Raw genomic sequence first — 18,058 nt, forward strand, 5'->3', positions numbered from 1 at the left:
GTATTTGTTTATTCTTGTTGATCACGACGATTTTCCAGTAATACCTGCGGTTTCCATATTTTTTCCGTTCCCGATTTTATTCATATTTCTCAAAAATTCTTGCCCCTTCCCTTGTCACCGCTATAAAAACGAGGAAAAACCCGAACAATTAGAATAGTTTAGTCGAGGAGATCGAGCGTGGAAGGCGAATAGGGCGTCCTCGTTTAATTTTAAAACATTCGAGTAAGTAACAAAAGTAACCGGGCAAAGTACGCACAAACGGTGTCGCGAATGTTTCAGTTCGCGAAGAACAACCGATTTCGATGGAAGATGCGCGGTTTCTCGATATTCCGGTTTGTAACAGAAATAATCGGCACATTTTGATCCAAGCTGGATCGCTCTTATTTCCTTTTTTTGGGTTCGTCGCGGAACGCGGGTTGGAAAGGGCGCCTCGATCGATCGATCGGCGTCTCGGCGATTTTGAGGACGCGGCCGTTCGAACGTCCGGGAACACAGTGTTCTAGTCCGATATCAACGAATCTTAACGAATGCCGTACGATTTTTGCGTTGCATAGGTTATGTGACGGAGCACAGATGGCTGAGCCGACGAGGATAAGAAAAGTGTGCGTGATAGGAGCTGGCGCTGCCGGTTTGTGCGCTGCCAGGCACTTTGCGCGAGATTTCAATTTCGAGGTGAGCGTTTACGAGCAAACGGGCTGTGTCGCCGGCACGTGGGTTTACACTGAGGGAACCGGCCTAGACGAGAACGGGTTGCCTATACACTCGAGCATGTACAGGAATCTGAGGTTCGCTCCGACAAACCGATACACGCTTCCCCTAACTCTTTCCCGTTCATCGAAAACTTTACCGCAGGACCAACCTGCCCGCGAGAATCATGAACTTTCCCGATTATCCGACGATGAACGCCGTGGAGCCTTGTTGCGTGACGCACCAGCAAGTTCGTGCTTACCTGGAGAACTACGCGAAGCATTTCGCTTTGCTCGAACACATCCAGGTAAACTCGGCGCAGCGCGTACAAAGCTAGCGGACTCGTGTAACGCGCTGGAAACAAGACGATCTTTCGACATTTTTATCTTGTAGAACAGTTTCGCAGGGAACAATTGTTAATCGAAAGTTTCACGAGTTGCCCCGTCTAGATTCAAGTTTGGTATGCCTAATACGCGGTGGTTGCAGTTTAACACGCGAGTAAAATCGGTTCGACTGGACACCTCTTGGCCAGGTGGCGAAGACAAGTGGATGGTTCGGATCGAAAGGTTGAAAACGAAGCAGGAGGAGAAGATCGTTTACGACGCTGTCATGATCTGCAACGGGTGCGTTCCGACGGATTGCTGAAACATTCTAATTGCCACGAGTTTCACTGACGATTTTGATTTGAACGATGCAGGCATTACTTCGATCCCAACATGCCGAACGTGCCCGGAATCGAGACCTTTTCAGGAACGGTGATGCACAGTCATTCCTATAGAAAGCCGGAAGATTTCACCGGGAAGACGGTGTTCGTGTTGGGTGCAGCCTCCTCGGGGATCGACATAGCGATCGATCTGGCAGATCACGCGACTCGAGTGTATTTGAGCCACAACAACAACAGGTATTCGCGATCGAATCGAATCGAGTCGTCGGAAATTCTTCGGATGCTTTAGCTACGTGAAACATTAGCTGCCGAGAAAATAAACGAACAAAACGACGCAGGTTGAAGAGCACGTTGCCAGCGAACGTGTCGGAGGTGATGGGCCTGGCGAGAGTAGACGGTCTCCGGTTCCATTTGAAAGATGAGACCGCCGTTACCGCGGACACGTTCATTTTTTGCACCGGGTACAAGTTCACTTTCCCGTTCCTCGACGAAACCTCTGGGATTCGCGTCGACGACAATCACGTGGCACCGTTGTACAAGCACTTGATCAACATCGATCATCCGACGATGTGCATCGTCGGGATACCCACCATCGTGATACCGTTTCCCATGTTTCACGTGCAAGTAATTATGAGATCGCTCGTAAATTCGAAAGACGTCTTTCGCGACTTCTGGAAAAAAAAGCAAAGTCTAAGACTCGCGCATTTTCCAGGTACAATACTTCCTGGCTTTGCTGAAGAACAAAGCGGGTTTGCCGTCGAGATCGGTGATGTTGGAAGACTCGAAACTGAAGACCGGGAAGAAGTGGCACGCGCACAGATTGATGGACAAGCAGTGGGAGTACAATAACTCGTTGGCGGATGCAGGCGGTTTCGAGCGTCTGCCGTGGTACTACAAGCGCGTCTTCGAAAAATGGGCCAGCCTGAGGATGATGGACCTGCTGCGCTACAAGTCGGCGAAGCTGGTCATCTGCGAGGACGGGGAGTCCGTCGAGTTGGTCATTCGCCAGAATGATCGATAGAATGTCTTTTATCGGAGGAATAAATCGGAAAGATATTGCAAGGTTAAATTTTATTTTTACGGAGCAAATAGAATAGAAAGGTTGAGAACGTTCGAATCACTTAGAGCATAGTTTTATTCTTAATCCAATCCATGACGCTCCAGACGTCGGTGTAAACGCCGGGCGAATGCGGTTGTCCGCAGTCGTAGCCCCACGAAGTGACACCGATCACAGTAGCGCCATATACCAACGGCCCGCCGGAGTCACCCTGCGCAAAAAAATCGAGGATAAAGAATACCCGAACCCGGGACAACCCGTACAACTCGTGTTTACCTTGCACGCATCCTTGCCTCCTTGCTCGAACCCGTAGCATATTTGGTGGTCCGTGACCACGAACCGATGGCTGTAAAACTCACGGCATGTCTTCCTAGGAACTCTCGGAACGATTACATACTGTAGGTCCTCCGACAGTACCGGATCGTCGTCCTGCAAATCCTGGCAGGATTAACACGTTAAGCGCTGCGTCAGACCCCTGGAGCTGACAGTGGACTTTCTGTTTGGGCGGTACCAGCTCCCAGGGACTGACAGCGAACCTATCGTTTCGACGGCATCGGCGCATGGGATCGGCAGTGTCAAGGTTAAAAAATAATGCCGGCATGCCGTCTCGATCGATTCGCCCGCGATAAGATGGTAAATCGGTGAACGAATCGTACTTCGAAGTAACCCCAACCGGAGACTAGGCCCCGATCCGCGTTGATGGATCTGGTCACGTCGGAAGGCAGCATCGCCGGGGCTGTAACGTTGCTGTAGCTGAACGGCGGGGCAACCTTGAGCAAAGCGATGTCGTAGTCGTTGTCGTCGGGATTATATTTCTCGTGGTAGACCCTGTACGTGACGTTGTGGACGGTCCCACCGAAGTCGTGTTGGTTCGATCCGCTGCGCACGGTGAAGTTGAGGTCGGGCTCGTCCATGAAGCTGTTCGCGTTCGAGAAAAGGACCCGGAACGTTTAGAAACGGACTTGGGAAAGATGCTAAACTTTCAAGAGCAGCGTTTACTCACGCAACCAAGCAATGGGCTGCCGTTAATCCCCATTCCTCCCCGATGATGGTGGCACCGCAAATATGGTTGCCGTGCAGCATGACAGACAACTGCACGTGGACAATTGTTCCGTCAGTCGGTTATTCGGTTTCGCGATCTCCTCGCGATTCCCAGGGTTCGTTAACACGCTCGACAACGATTATATCGAAAACAGCTGTCTTGGACGCGCTCGAGATCTAGAGAAATAACACATGTATACTTGCCATGTACGGGACTTTCGAGATGTCGATCTCTGATCCTCCGACGATTCGGTCCGGGGAGGAATACTGGAATCCGTGGGCCGATGCTAAACGATCCAAATTGGTCAAATAAAACTCAGTCAAATAAAAAACAACCATCAAATAAAACTCTATGGAACGCGGATCGATATGGATCTATCGAGCCCAACACGTGGCATCTACGAACGAAAGATACTCACATCCGAGAAGCAACAGAATCATTTTGGCGAGACAACGCATGATCGATCTAGGTACCGTTCCTTTCGAATGTACTTGCATATCGGACAATTTGAACCCTGTAAATGATCAATTAAACCTATTCAAACGTGCGCACGCGAAAGTCCCGTACCAACTGTCTAATGATATTCCGGTCGCTATCGCAGTATTACGTTTATGCAAATAACCTTGTGCAGTACATTTTGCAAAGTCTTCGGAAAACGTCAAAATGTCCCCGAGCTTGACTTCGAAATGAACTCGTAATTCATCAGTTACCGAGCTGGCGAGGTGCTTCCGTATTCTCGATAAACCATTGTCGCATTTACCCTGAAGATTGTGGACAGGTAACGAACGTTCTTATCGCGTTCATCCTCGGTGCTGCATTCATCGAAGCCCCGAGCGATACGTTAACGAGGCGATAGATTTTTCATTCGCGAACAAACGTTCGACCATGAACGAAACGCGTGTGGTGCATATTATCCATATTTCTTCTAGATGCACCGTGCATAATAATTCGATCGAAGCATTCCTCGTTGTTATCGCTGTTTAAATTTTAGAACAATGGAGATAGGATATCTTCCGCATAACGCTTGTACATGACAACCTGGCGTACGCAGACGCGTACCTGCGTGTCAGTACGTAGGGTGCAGTAGTAATTAATACTTTGGGTCGTCAGAGGATACGTCATTAAAGATATTTCAGTTGGTTACTATTATTATTTATTGTATACGGCTAATAAACCTGTCTTAACAAATCAATAGATAACAAAATAAATCAGTCTTAACAAATTAAGTTGAACGTAAATAGAAAAAAAGAAAGATAGATTAGATGTCTTACGTGACGCCTGTAAACGGCAACCTGATGTGCATTGATGTCTATATGTCCGAATATCGCTACGAAGGGGACAATAACAGTTGGCGAGTGCTGTCTCATCGCATCGTTTCGGTTCTCCGGAAAGTGTTTTAAGTCGTAAAACAACTCCGTTAAAGTTATTCGCGTTGTTTAATAATTTTGAAGAATCGAGTCACAAATGATTTACGATTCGGTAGATCGATTCGGATATGTCATTTGCCAGGCAAACAGAAACAGTGCTATCTAGCATTATAACCCCAAATATACAAAAATGTACACGTGTTTGATCGTTCCGTCATCGCGTCCATTTAGAATCCATATTAAAAATTTTTTCTAAGCTTGCACAAACGACAATTTAAAAAGTAAATAGTATCCGAGGCAACATCGAATTTGATGGAATTGGCACGCCAATGGATTAATTGAATGTAGTCGTATTTGAAGAATCCTGTAGATTCCCGCAGTAATAGAAGAAATTGGACCCGGATTTAGTATTGATAGCAGACACGTATAAACGTTTTCCGGTGGCTAATAGAATTGTTTTGAATTTCTGTGCGCGGATAAGCCGCAATTGTAGGGTAAAAAGAGCGCGGCGAACCAATCGTTTCACGAAACAATAGACGCTAGAACAGAGAGAACGGAAGATCGGCGGTTCGGTGGTTAGTTAGAAGCGAGAAACGAGAAGCGAGAAACGAGAAACGAGACACGCGAGGAACGATAAACGAGAAACGAGAAAGGAGAGGAGAGGAGAGAGCCTTGTCAGTTGGTCGAGGGGTGGCGGTGCGGTAGCTACGCGGCGACTCGCGCCGAAACAACCCTCAGTGTGAAACTTGTCGCGCACGGTTACGGTTACGGTTACGGTTACGGTTTCGGTTACAGTTACGGGTACAGGGCACAGGTATAGGTACAGGTATAGGTAGGAGATACGGGTACGGGAACGGGTACTGGTTACGAATTACGGGTACGGGTGCGGTAACGGACTATTCGTCTTAAAATTTTCTCTCGTGCCTCGACACAAGATCTCGCGTAGCGTGTATAGGAGAGATATTTGAATCTGTTCTCGGTGACGTTTAGTCGTGTGCTTCGATCCTCATCGGCGATCACCGTGTCTCTCCGGGCAGTGCGACTTTGTAATCTCTGTTTGTTGGACGGAAAAGAAGAGCGATCAGAATTGGTCGGGTGACGGCCCGAATTCGAGCAAATTCGAGGAGGAGAACGACGATACCAGCGATCGACGATCCCAGGCAAGACTGCGGAGTGCATCGTCTCGGTGAGTCGACTCGATTCATTGCCAGATGCGCGACCATGAGTGATATAATCCTGAGAGTTTCGGCGGATCCGTCGCTTCTATCTTTACCGATGGCCGAGCACCCTTTTCGCCGGAGTTGTTCTAGCTTCGATCAGGGTCGACATTGAACGTGACTAGATCCGCCGAAACCTCTAGACCCACAGTCTAGATCCCGCGAGTACCGAACCGTGCTCTTCGAGCTTTGGTTCCCCTCGGGCTTTGGTGCTCCGTGTTCTGGTACTCTGTGTGTGCACTGGTTCCTCGAGAGCTCGACTCTCTCGAGAGCCGACACTCTCCAGTTAGTTTACCCGGAACGGTGGGAACAAGAGGATCGAATCGAACGCGAAAACGTCTACGCGAAACGGTCGAAACGAAAATAGTTCCTCTTGTTCCCTCCCTCTCCCCTTTCGCCGCGTAACGTCATTGGCGCGTCGCCTGACGAATCGAGTTTTCGTCCTCTGAAAATCTTGCGGCTGCTCGGCGCTGCTTCCCCTCTCATTGACCGGCCATCTTGAATCGATATTTATCGAGCGGGACGATCGAAAGCCGCGCAGACATTTTGAATCCCTCCGCAGGACGATTTTGGTCTCGTCCAACGCAGAATCGCCGCAACCTCGATTTAGTAGCGTTTCGATTCTCGCGCGACCATAACGAGATTCGATCGGTCTCGCTCGCCGAGAAACGGTTTCGATCGATTCTCAGAATTTACGAGCGGTCGACGCCGACGTCTTCCCGAAATCGATTGCTTCGAGTCTTGTAATTTAACTTTGCGGTCAAACGAGTAGAGAAATGTCTCGAAAACACCCGTTCGAAGTATCTTTCGATGTTAATTAGAAATATTCGATCAAATTTTTAAGGGACTGATCCGGAAGCTAACTCGGTCCAAACGAACGCTACTTTCCGCGTTGCCTGGACGTTTGGATTTCGGTTCGCGGTGACGGTATTTCAGGGAATAGTGGCTAACGTGGAAAGGTCCGGGTGGTAGCGCAAGGGTTAATTGCCAGAGGAAGATTGAAGTGGCCAGAGTGCAGCGTGATGCGACGATTCGTTGCTAAAAATAACGGACGAGCCAGTTATTCGGGCTTTTCTGCAAAGTTCGTAATCCGAGCCAGGGTTTCCCCATGGTGCGAAAACGCAGCCACTTTCTCTCCGCGATTACGTTGTTTCCTTTAACACGAAGCCTAACGAGGAGTAGAAGGAAGGAGAGGGATTGCAATTAAACGGCATTGCCGCCGGAGGAAATGAATTGAAAGGCGATCGACGCGGGCCTTTCGACCCGACTCGGCCCGTCCGCAGCGATATCGTAAGCAACGCGACGCCGATAACGGTGTCACCCCCTCGGCTGTTGTTCACTTTTTCGTGGACGATCTCGCGTGTGACTTAATCGCAGTACCGCATCCGCGACCTTTAACGAGATTTGCCGGTTAAAAATGGCTCGAACGAGAGTGAGGCTCGTTTTATTTCTAGCTGGATGGAAGTCGATTCGATCGGGACGCGATCGGGGCACGCCGCGTCGCAGATAGGGAACATCGGTTTCTTCGGTGTTGTTGAGCACGTTTGCTTGGTTAATTAAATTTTCAAAGATGAAGCCGCCGATGTTCCCGCCTCTATGCATATTCATTTATGCATATCCGTCGTTGTCATCGTCGTCGTCACGATTCTCTGACGACGTCACGGACAGATTGCCGCCGCATTGCCGATGATACGCGAAAACGATCCGCTCTCGGGAGCCGGGAAGTCGATTAATCCATCGGTCGACGGAAACCAGCGAACGGTCGATACCTCTCACCTCTGTCGAGTCCGTCTCGACTGCCCGAATCCATTTCGGCTGCACAAGGTACTTTATAGGTCTATACCAGTCTATTTCGGAGTTAGCTCGGCCATGGGGTTGCTGCGCTGGGGATGCTGCGCCAGGGTTGCCCCGTGCGCCCTTCGAACTTATTACTTTTCTAAAACGGCGATTTTGTCCTTTACTTCGCAAATAATGCCATCGTGTCCTTTACTTTCGCCAAGAAAATATGGTCATCGTACTCGTAGGGCACTGTCCTGGCCCCGTCCAAATCGAGAGCAGCCAAACCACGCCCACTCGGTCGTCGTCTGACCATAGGCAAAGCTATTCCCCTTCTACAAACCACGCCTACGCAAAGGACACGTACTCTGTACTCTGTAGTCGTCTGCTCGGAACAGTTGTCCGCGAGTTGGACACTCTTCAATCAGTTGGTCGCTGGCGACCTGTTGGCCAGCCGATTATACTAATAGGGCGCAGTGCGATTACACGCGGGAATATGGAAAGTTACCGAAGGCTCAGCGAAGGCGATGCGGTGTAAGCCGTTTACGCGTGCCGAGCTGCGTTTGCGTGTCCCCTTTGCACGGTAACCCCAAACGCTAAACGCGATAAAGTATATTGTGAATAGAGGCCGACTCGGCGGTGGACCGCAAGGGGTTAATGGGAATATTCCGTGGAAAGTAGTTCAATCGGGGGTTGGCACGCGTGCGTAAGCGGCGGGGTCAAAAGGTCACGCGCTCTCCCTGTAACCGCCGTCCGTTCTGCCAGCTTCCGCCGCGTCTCCCTGCACGTTTCACTTCTCGTTTCCCTCCGCGTTTCTCTCTCGGTTTCCGTCCGTGATTCACCTCGAAACCAGAGGACCCAGCGACCGAGAAACGTTCCGCCGACTGTTCGCGCGCCCATCGCTTGCCGCGCCGCTCCAATCCTCGAGCGAAACTCCTTTCGCGGGATCGTTTCCACGACTCGTTAACCCCGGCATCGAACCGAGCGGCCTTCCTGCTCACAAAGGCTTGAAACGGCTCGGCCGTTCCTATTTTTCTCGTCGGTCAAGAATTCGGTGGACGAGCAACAGCCCAGAAATTGCTGGCGAACGGTCGATTCACGCGACTACTCCGTTCTACTTGGAATACCACGGAATGGTACACGCCACCGAGCGAGAGACCCTTTTCTCTCCCAAGAACACGGTTTTTTTTTAAATGTCAAGCTCTCTCGCATCGGCTTTAGAAATATCAGGTCAATCGACTCTATAAATATCGGGAGTCTTCTATAAATATCGATTAAAAGAGCGCGCGCGCCTATAAATTGTCGCGCACTCATCGGTGAATAGGGTTACTGAAATTTATCGTGGAATGCGGAGTATCGCGGGGTTGTCTTTCACGAGCTAGATTTCATTTCATTTATTAGCGAGCAGAGCACGTTAGTATACGCGAGAGAACAACGCGAAGGATAATGAGCAAAGAATGTCGGAAGGAGCCGGGGACACCGAAAATGTTTACTCTGTTGCGTGGCACCCGATGGAATTTCTGCATAAGTCATTCTATTCCGCGAGTGGGATCATAGGCCTTTACATTAATCCAGGCCCGTAGATCATGAATACACCTTTCTTCTCTAAACTTTCTTCTACTAGTCGAACGTGACTCGAGTGTTCGAAGAAGTGCCCAGATTTCAGGGCTGTGGGCAAATAGAGAGCAAGTCGTGCTGCAATCGTCATTGCTTAATAGACGTAAACTTAGTGTGACTCACGATAGGCAGGTAGCCATGATCGTCAAAAGATACTAGGTGACCACAAAGATACTAGATCCTGCGCGTTTGAAATCGGCCTGCGATCGATTTCTCTACTGAGACGAAAAGAATTTGAAAGATCGGCAAGGGTTGTTCGCGATCGCAACGGGCTCGCCGGCTCAAGGTGAAGCGATCGTTTCCTCCCGGGAACCGATTGCACGCGATTGACCTCGATCGGATCGTCCCCGTTTACCCGGTTCGATCGTTAGTTCCACGCCGGCTAACCGGAGGTTCTAAAAATAATTTATCGACTGGTCCTTGCCGGTACGCGTAGTTGTTTGCGTTCGTCGAACTCTGTCGAATCGATGGTGGCCGGCAACCCGCGAACCGAACGAACGCGGAATCGTGATTTTCGGCGGGCCGCGCGAGACGATAACGACGGTTCGAGGCAAGGTAGCGGTTTTCGGCGATTTCGTGTTCGCTGGCCTGGCTCCAAACGCGAGCAGGCGATACACCCACGTTCGTACAACAGAGGCTTATTCGTTTATTTACCATGAAAAATGAGACAAGATCTGCGAAGGAAACGCTTTCCCGGCCCGCGGATATTATCCGATTCGATCAATTCTAGGCAGGGTACCCTGGCGTCGAGCTGGAAATAATTGAAAGCGCTACCTGTGAAATCAGTGTTGTAGGCTGCATTTATTTAAATCTCGCGGTAAACGAAGTTCGACGCAACTATGAACGATGATTGAAACCAGAAGCTCGAATATTGCAGATTCAGTCAAATCCATAGAATTTGCGTTCCTGCATCCATCGTATTTATGTGCACGTTTCGAAAATGTTGTAATATTGTGATCGAATAAAATAATTTCTACGAACAACGACTGTGACTAACAATGAGGCGCGCAAAGAGATGCAGGTCGCGCGCGACTCGTATGACTGGAGGAAATCGCGTTTGGCACTGGTCCCATTTCTCCGCGGCAAATCATCGCCATAAAGCTCGACCGTGTGCCGCGTCTTTAACCCATATAAAAGTGGAACTCGTTTCTCTGGACGATTACGTTGGCCCGCCGGGCCTACTACCCTAGTCGAGTTTCTGTCCTCGCGGGCAGAGATCGCGCCGCGAAATTACGCTACAACGGTGGAAACAACCGAGCTACGACCTTCGCATCGACGAGAGAGACGACTTCACAGGTAAAAAATTAACAAACGACGATAGTGCCGCGTTTTCCGATTTGGCAGCGGGAAAGCAACGCTTTGGCAGTGGGCTTTGACGCGACTAATGTAAATCAAGCTCTAATTGCACGGCCTCGCGGAGACTTTCGCCTTGCTAGAAAAGGTCGGGAAACTCGGCCAACGGGACGAAATTCGAGATTCTGTTACGGATTCCCGATGGCCGGCTCGCGACATGTCCAGAATACCACGGAAGCCCAGCTTCCGTCTCCGTCCTCGTGTCTTTGTCTCCTATCCGTATCCGTGTCCGTATCCGTATCCGTATCCGCGTCGCACGACATGACGCAATCTGTTAATGAAAGGTAGCTGCACTTACCGTGGTTTCCGACACCGGTCCCGTAGAATCGAGTTGACGCATTAGTAGAGATTGAATGGCGGTGGCGCACTTTGCCGGCTCCGCGAGCGGTGAATCAATTTCCACCTTGAACGGTCTCGAGCGCCGTTTGTTAAGGCGTATCGAAAACGAGGCCTTCCGGTTGCTGTTTGTTGGATCAAACTCGGAACACGAAACGCGAAACCCGACTTGGACTTTCCGAGCTGTCCGAGTTGCGCGTTAATTGTGATTTGTCGGTAGCTCGCCACGGAACGGTCCTAATGGAAACGAATGCCGGGATTCTTCGCTTATTACGGTATCTCGGGATCCCGGCGCTTTTACGCCGCGGATTACGGTATCCTCGGACAGGCGTCGACGCGATAGTGGAAGAGGTCGTCGCAAGGAAGAAGAATCGTGTCTTTTAATGCTGCTTTATTTTACTGCGCTGGCTCCCGAAGGCAGCGCGCTAAAGATACAAAGGGAATATAAGAATATGAATTGTAGTCGTCGTTAGTCGTTGAGGAGTCCGAGTGGAGAATTACGTCGGTGGATGATTAAACTTTGATTCCGGTCTTGGAGGCGATCCATTTGCTGAAGGCGGCCACTTCCGTGTGAACGCCGGGGTAATTCGGCCGGGCACAGCCGTATCCCCAGGAAACCAGACCGGCCAGGCGGCCGTTGATGGTGAGAGGGCCGCCGGAGTCACCTTGGCAGGCGTCCTTTCCACCCTGTGGCACCGCCGCGCAGATCTGACCGGCGGGCAGACCGCCATAGGACTGGTAGGCTTCGTCGCAGGCCTTCTTCGAGACGATCGGGACCTCGACCTTCTGGAGGACTTCGGTGGTGCTACCGCCCTCTTTGACAGCACCCCATCCAGTGACGACCGCGGCGACTCCGACCTTAGCCTCCTCGTCCTGCTTGAAGATCTTGATCGGCTGCCTGGTCTTGTCCAGCTTGAACGGCGTGCTTACTCGGAGCACAGCCACGTCGTTCAACGGGACACCGTACCAGTTGGTCTCGTAGTTCTCGTGGACGATTATCTCGGCGACCTGGTGTTCGCTGCCGCCCGACGACTTAACCGTGGTCCCGGCTCGCACCGTGATCCAATCGGCGGGGTAGATCATGCAGTGGCCGGCCGTGACCACCCATTCCTCGGAGATGATGCTGCCACCGCAGAACCCGAAGCCGGAACTCTGCAACGAGACCTGGTGCGGCACTTCCTCGATCTTTGCGTCCTCGCCGCCCACTATCTGCCCGGTCGGGGTCAGAGGGTTCAAGGCGGGCAGTTTAGCGAGAGGGTTGGCTGTGAACGAGATAGGCGAATCAGTTTCCAAGCTATTTGCCCCGGCCGAATTTCTCTTTTTCGAGAAATGCATCGATATTCGGTCCTCGGCTCGTCGACCGAGTTCCATGTCGCAAGAATGATATCGAATATTGTTGATAGTTACCTGCGGCGAACGCCAGCAATGAGAGAAGGCTCGTTTGGAGGAACATCTTGCTTCGGCTGGATGAGCTGTTGTGCCTTTTACCGGCCATCCGGCAAGTATTTATACGAAAATCGGATATGCAAGCTGCATACCGCGGATGAGTCCAGTGCATCGATAAGAGCCGAGGGATTCAAAGAAACGCCGGAGATTAGGCGTTTAAGCTTGTTGATCGACACCTCCGAAGGAGATTAGTAAAACAAAATCAATCAAGGTTGTCCCCGATCCGTCAGTATTTTCTTCTCTTCGCGATTTACCTTTGTTTTCGGTTTGCTGACGTTGCCGGCTAGACTTAGGGAATTAGTAAGCAGGCGCGCGCCGCAGTCAACAAACGAGATAGGGAACAATAGGATTGTTGCATCGTTGGACGCATGCGATCGTTATAAAAACACTTTTGTGGCCAATTGTTTATTTATTTATTTAGCATCAACGGGTCAAATGCCCTTTTAATTTCTCTACAAAAATTCAACATAATAATAATGATAATAATAATAACAATAGAAAATAATAATAAAACGTAAACAGTGGTTAGGTATTAAATATTAAAAGGTATCAAAAACAGGAATCGAATTGAGAGGTAGCGGGCTGTCCATGGAATATGATTACAATATACAAAACGAACTTAGACATAATAACTTCTGATAACATTATAAAGTTAAGTTTAAAATTTATTGAGATCGTTAATGAAAAAGTCAATGCCAATTCTAGGATAGTATCTATTTTTAACGCTCGATAGTTCCATTTTGTATATTTCAATCAGTCTCTTGCTAGTTCAGTTTTATTTTCAATTTCATTTCCGACTTCCTTTCCAACTTTGTTTGCAACTTTGTTTGCTCAACTTTGCAAGACTCTTTAACCTCTTGCCGCGCTCCGACGAGTCCGACTCGTCATGAAAATTTCTAGTAATAACTTGTTGAGTATAGTTATATATATATGTATGTTATATACGTACATGTATACATGTTATTCTATCTTTTAAAATTGGAATAAAATTCTAATCTTTTGTCGTCAATATTTAAGCATCCAAGAAAATTTCGGCACACAATAAGCATCAATTTTCTTTCCCTTCTCAGAAATTATTGCAATCGAAAAATTTCTGATCGCAGTAATTGCGAAGGAAATGGTATGCTGAAGGATTAAGAATTGGGGGGGGGGGGAGGGGGGTAAAAATTCTACGAATGTTGCAAAAATTTGGAAAAATACTTGGAGCTTTGAAACTCATATCGTCGTTTACTTGTTTGTTTGGTGGTGTTAGGAGCGAGGCTTCTTAATTGAACGAGTGCTGGTGTTGTGTGCGTGCGAAAGTTAATCGGACGAATTCGGCAGTGCGTTCTCTCTCGGACGAAGAGAGAACGATCGTTCGGGAACACACGATTTAATGGATGGGCCTCGCATTCGGTTGGTCAGTCGCGGTTCGACGAGTCTGGTAAGCAGACGTGAGAAATAAAGTCTCCTGACTTTCTCTAATGTTCAAATGCTCCGTTTCTCGGATGTCAAGGGTCAAGGCTTCGTAGTAGATCTAGAACTGTGAGACACCTGAGAAGCTCTTGCCTGCAAGATTGTTCAGGTCTGACAGATTCTTCCTTCCGAGTAGTTGAAGAAACGTATTTATTGAATTGAGCGACGCTGGGGCTTCCACGCGCTTAGGCTAACAATACTGTTCACTACCGAGGCAGTTGCCATCATCCGGCGTCTTCGTCACGTTGGCAATTGTAGGCGGACTTTCCGATTGTGCGAGCAATTTTCTTTGAAGGACCAACCTAGGTCTCAATAGCGAGAATTGCTCGTTCTCGGCCTCTGTTTATCGTTGGAGTGAGTTTTACCGGCGATCAAATTCCTTGAGTTATGTCAGTCGCGTTCCCGCCTTGATCCCTCATGGTTTCTTTCGTTCCGTCTATCTCATCGACTTACTAGGCTCATGGAATTCACCTTCTCGCTCGATTCGCTCGTAAGATCTCGCTGCGCCGGATCTCGCTATCGCGTAGTACCGCGGAAACTTCGCATAAATTCTATCTTGCTCGAAAAACGAGGCTATTCTTCGCTTGCTCTGTTCTATCTCGTTGTCCACGCAGTGCATTTCGTTCGCGTCGTGTAGCCTGCCCAGCGTAGTTTCCATCTTCGCGTATTTTTTTTCATTATTTTTGTGTCGTCGGTTCGCCAGCCCACTCTGCGCCTCTCCGAGAGGGGCTACGCTCTTCGGAGATATTATTATTTCATTTTGTTCACGCCTAAACGGGCTCCAAATATCGGGCAAGACCCCGACGGTATGATATACAGGGTGCGCCCAGATTAAATCGCCAAACTTTAGGTATAAAAGGAGTCTAAAAGAAACAAATTTTTCCTGTGGAAGTATACTCGCAAATGCTTTCGTCAAGAGATATTTACTATTATAGCTAAAAGACTTAGTAATACATGTCATCGAAATAATTCAGATTTATCACGTAAATTTCTCGTTCTATTGGAACCCACCGAATCCGCCCCTAACGGGTTAGGAATAACACCTCTCCTAACAGGTGGTAAGAGGACTATACTCGTACACGGAATAGTTAACAATAGGTCATTTTTATTGGCAAGATTGTGTCTATTTACACAGGACACGCATTGCAAGGGTTGCTCCGCTTTTCCATCTATCGCATGCGCTTATAAATAATGTCGTGGTTCATACTTTATTCTTAAAGCTACTGCGAGGCATCGCTAAATCGGCTTACCGTAAGTCCTGGCGATCGGGACTTAGGGTAAGCCGAGTGTTCGCTCGTGGTTGTTCGATGCATCGGTCGCGTCATCTTGTTAACGCCGGCGGCCGCGTTCTCGAGGTATCGTTTTCTGGTATCGTCGTCCGGTATCGTTTAAACGCCGCTGTTCTGTCGGATCCATTCGCGGTAGTAGGCCACGTCGGTGTAGACTCCGGGGTATTTGGGGGTGCCGCAGCCCTTGCCCCAGGAAACGATGCCGGTGAGCTTTCCGTCGACAACCATTGGACCGCCAGAGTCGCCTTGGCAGGAGTCTTTGCCGCCCGCGTCGTATCCGGCGCAGAGTTGCCCGGTTGGAACGCCTCCCCAGCTGGCGTAGGCCTTGTTGCAGACGTCCTTCTTAACTAAGGGCACGGTGACCTTCTGCAGGGTCTTCGGGGTGCCGGAGTTGGTGGTTCCCCAGCCGGTGACGAGGCCGTTCTTGCCGACCAGACGCGCGGAATCGCCCTGATTTAGGCTGACAGCCTTGCGTTTATCGTTGAACTCGAACGCGTCCGAGGCGACCAGTTTCAGCAGCGCGATGTCATTGTTCGGCACGCCGTGCGAGTTGCTCTTGTAGCCCTTGTGCCTGATCACCTGCTGCACTCGGTGCAGCGTGCCCTGGTTGACATGCGTCGCGCCGGACTTGATCTGGTAGGAGCTGGCCCCGTAGGTGGCGCAGTGGCCCGCGGTCAGCACCCAGTTCTTCGCTATTATGCTCCCGCCGCAAAAGTGGCTGCCGGAGAGCTGCAGGCTGACCTGGTACGGGGCCTGCTCGATCACAGTCGCCTCGCCGCCGACGATGCGGCCGTCTAATCTCAGATCGAGCGACCCGATTGCCCGGTCCACGGGGTTCCCTGGAAACATTCAAAGAATCAGCATTGTTCGCTCGGCGCGAATGTCGGACCGCTGGGCCCGCCCCGAGCTCACAATGAAGCCCGGTTAAATTAGATAGCGAGTCCGGCAAACTCGGGCTAGCGGAGAGCGCTAAGCGTATTATCTACCGGCGAGCTACTTTTCGAGTAATTCAACGCGGGGAACTTTGCTCGCGGAAAAGTTACCTCGGACGAGAACCGTGCGCCGGCCGCGACCGGCGCAACCCGTTTTCATTTCGACGAGCAAATAGACGAGGCTCGATCGTAATTTCGCGGGTTCCCGTACCGGCGCGGTTCCTCGAATACCAAGAAAGCGGAAGTTTGCCGTTGAACAACTTACCGGCCACTAAGGCCACAAGGCCGAGGATTGCGACGATCTTCTCCATTCCGGCTGGATTGCTCTGGGTTCTCGTCGACGGTGACTGCGACTGTTGTGATTCTAGAACGAGACTTCGATCTGTATTTATAGTGAAATTCACAGGCGCCCGGTCGCGTTATCCAACATTAATCTGTGAGATCTGAAATCTGAAATCAGCAATCTGGAATCTGAAATCAGATTCCCGAATCGCTTCGAGAGGCTTATCTCGAGCGGTTTTTTCGACCGATATTCATCGTTGATATACAAGCGCGCCGCAACGCGTCGCGGAGGAGGTCAAGAGACGCGTAATAAAACTATTATCGGAAGCTTTTAATCTAGTTTTCGAGAGAGGAAGCGAGAGGCGCCGATCGATCGACGCGGCGGGGGGGAGGCCAATTATTTTGCACGTGTCACCAGTCAGCAGTCACTGGTCGAGTGGAGAACGCACCTCCAATCGATTCCGAAACGCTTAAACCGAATCGTTCAAAGCGATCCTCATCTGGGTGCAAAAGTCAACACTTCTGCATTTATTTCGATTAAGATAATCGAAATTGCGACTCGAACACCGGTCGCGCGATCGGCACGAATCCTTCGCGATTATGTCTCCATTTCCAACGAGATTAGAATCCGCCAAGGCCACGATCAGCTCGCGAAACTTTAAAGGTCGCCTTTCTGCATGCCAGCCTTTTGCTTTTCTTTGCCGCCCCCTTCTCGACCCACATCGATAACAATGAAACAAACCCCCACACGGGAAAGAAACGCGCGAAATCGCCGTGTTGTGTCCCGTTAAAGAATATTTTATCCGCGGGATACAACTTAACCGAAAACACGTTGACGACGATAGTGTACGTTAGTGGAATGTGCGGTAGTCTAAGACAGCTGAAGGAAATGTGTGCGAAATTTGGACAACAGAGAGTGGGTCAGAAATGGGTTAGTATAGTGAGATCAGAGTTTTGAAGATGACATGGTCAGGCAAAGGTTCGAATATGATGCGGCAAGGTCAGGGTCCCCAGAGTGTCAAGCAATTAGACGCGGGAATTTATGTCGCACACGTACGATACTCACCATTTTAGTATCAATGGCGTGACGGCCGTAGAACGATACTCGAGACGTGGTCTTAACCAGAAAATAGTGGAACAGTTCCAGCTGTACCTTGCTGGTAATTCTGGTAATACGATCGGAAGAAGATAGGTAAGACGAAAATATTACATCCGGATCTCTTATGTTAGACTCGGATTTTAGGATTAGGTGCACGTCGAGAGACGGGATGGCTCCGGGCAGACTGTGCCTCCAAGTTAGCCGACATCGTTTGAACCGTCGTCGTCCGTCGCTCGTCGCTCGTCGCTCGATGCGAGCCAAGCCGAAGGGGAATAACCCACGGGAATCGTCCTCGACTAACCCAGTTTGTCCGAGTCTTCCACTTTTTCGCCCCTTTCTCCGAAATGAAAATGTAAACGCGTCGAGCTCTATTCACCGTGCTATTCAGTGCGCAGTAGCCGCTGGCTGTCGGGCCGGGCCGTGGCATTAACAAGTAAAC

The 18,058-nt window shown here is 49.8% G+C and overlaps 5 protein-coding genes across 21 annotated transcripts in view; 2 read left to right on the plus strand and 3 right to left on the minus strand.

Annotated features, from left to right (window-relative positions):
* The first annotated feature begins 48 nt into the window (after positions 1 to 48).
* LOC117219601 (uncharacterized) lies at positions 49 to 2,475 on the plus strand. 2 transcript variants are annotated; one of them, XM_033468871.2, is made up of 7 exons: positions 49 to 222; positions 555 to 785; positions 853 to 994; positions 1,174 to 1,310; positions 1,385 to 1,588; positions 1,690 to 1,975; positions 2,064 to 2,475. In XM_033468871.2, exons 2-7 carry the CDS (start codon positions 574 to 576, stop codon positions 2,370 to 2,372), a joined length of 1,290 nt encoding a protein of 429 aa, XP_033324762.2. In that variant the 5' UTR covers positions 49 to 222; positions 555 to 573; the 3' UTR covers positions 2,373 to 2,475. The 2 variants fall into 2 exon arrangements, with proteins under 2 accessions (XP_033324762.2, XP_033324761.2); XM_033468870.2 differs by lacking the exon at positions 49 to 222 and adding an exon at positions 249 to 332.
* On the minus strand, positions 2,404 to 4,042 carry LOC117219606 (trypsin-7). Of its 2 annotated transcripts, none has more exons than XM_076526747.1 (6): positions 3,869 to 4,042; positions 3,654 to 3,736; positions 3,412 to 3,500; positions 3,065 to 3,326; positions 2,685 to 2,837; positions 2,404 to 2,619 (listed from the first exon to the last, which is right to left on the minus strand). In XM_076526747.1, the coding sequence occupies exons 1-6, from the start codon at positions 3,945 to 3,947 to the stop codon at positions 2,473 to 2,475; spliced, it is 813 nt and encodes a 270-aa protein (XP_076382862.1). In that variant the 5' UTR covers positions 3,948 to 4,042; the 3' UTR covers positions 2,404 to 2,472. The 2 variants fall into 2 exon arrangements, with proteins under 2 accessions (XP_076382862.1, XP_076382861.1); XM_076526746.1 differs by having other exon boundaries at positions 2,685 to 2,846.
* Positions 4,043 to 5,501: 1,459 nt separating this feature from the next.
* pHCl-1 (pH-sensitive chloride channel 1) overlaps positions 5,502 to 18,058 on the plus strand; it is a 67,461-nt gene continuing 54,904 nt past the window's right edge. For 4 of the 15 annotated variants that reach the window (XM_033468862.2, XM_033468864.2, XM_033468867.2 and 1 more), the window contains exon 1: positions 5,506 to 6,003. The gene's annotated coding sequence lies outside the window, so the exon portion shown is untranslated. Of the gene's footprint in view, positions 6,004 to 10,702; positions 10,724 to 18,058 lie in introns of those variants that run through there. The other 11 variants (XM_033468860.2, XM_033468861.2, XM_033468863.2 and 8 more) reach the window with 7 other exon arrangements.
* On the minus strand, positions 11,491 to 12,627 carry LOC143260635 (mite allergen Der f 3). Its single transcript, XM_076526745.1, has 2 exons — positions 12,524 to 12,627; positions 11,491 to 12,378 (listed from the first exon to the last, which is right to left on the minus strand). Exons 1-2 carry the CDS (start codon positions 12,609 to 12,611, stop codon positions 11,630 to 11,632), a joined length of 837 nt encoding a protein of 278 aa, XP_076382860.1. The 5' UTR covers positions 12,612 to 12,627; the 3' UTR covers positions 11,491 to 11,629.
* On the minus strand, positions 15,103 to 16,602 carry LOC117219603 (trypsin-1). Its single transcript, XM_033468873.2, has 2 exons — positions 16,504 to 16,602; positions 15,103 to 16,145 (listed from the first exon to the last, which is right to left on the minus strand). The coding sequence occupies exons 1-2, from the start codon at positions 16,547 to 16,549 to the stop codon at positions 15,406 to 15,408; spliced, it is 786 nt and encodes a 261-aa protein (XP_033324764.2). The 5' UTR covers positions 16,550 to 16,602; the 3' UTR covers positions 15,103 to 15,405.

Source organism: Megalopta genalis, chromosome 15 (genome assembly GCF_051020955.1).
Source record: "Megalopta genalis isolate 19385.01 chromosome 15, iyMegGena1_principal, whole genome shotgun sequence".
NCBI classification, from domain to species: domain Eukaryota; kingdom Metazoa; phylum Arthropoda; class Insecta; order Hymenoptera; family Halictidae; genus Megalopta; species Megalopta genalis.

Bases quoted from the DNA above. Each gene is read 5' to 3' on its own strand.
- LOC117219601 (XM_033468870.2), top strand. From the start codon at position 271: ATGTTTCAGTTCGCGAAGAACAACCGATTTCGATGGAAGATGCGCGGT. The intron at 995-1,173 runs GTAAACTCGGCG...CGGTGGTTGCAG, and splicing joins CTTTGCTCGAACACATCCAG to TTTAACACGCGAGTAAAATC. The intron at 1,589-1,689 runs GTATTCGCGATC...AAAACGACGCAG, and splicing joins TTGAGCCACAACAACAACAG to GTTGAAGAGCACGTTGCCAG.
- LOC117219606 (XM_076526746.1), bottom strand. From the start codon at position 3,947: ATGCAAGTACATTCGAAAGGAACGGTACCTAGATCGATCATGCGTTGT. The intron at 3,501-3,653 runs GCAAGTATACAT...GTCCACGTGCAG, and splicing joins TCTCGAAAGTCCCGTACATG to TTGTCTGTCATGCTGCACGG. The intron at 2,847-3,064 runs GTACGATTCGTT...TAATCCTGCCAG, and splicing joins CCGGTTGGGGTTACTTCGAA to GATTTGCAGGACGACGATCC.
- LOC143260635 (XM_076526745.1), bottom strand. From the start codon at position 12,611: ATGGCCGGTAAAAGGCACAACAGCTCATCCAGCCGAAGCAAGATGTTC. The intron at 12,379-12,523 runs GTAACTATCAAC...TCTCGTTCACAG, and splicing joins ATTGCTGGCGTTCGCCGCAG to CCAACCCTCTCGCTAAACTG.
- LOC117219603 (XM_033468873.2), bottom strand. From the start codon at position 16,549: ATGGAGAAGATCGTCGCAATCCTCGGCCTTGTGGCCTTAGTGGCCG. The intron at 16,146-16,503 runs GTAAGTTGTTCA...GAATGTTTCCAG, and splicing joins CCTTGTGGCCTTAGTGGCCG to GGAACCCCGTGGACCGGGCA.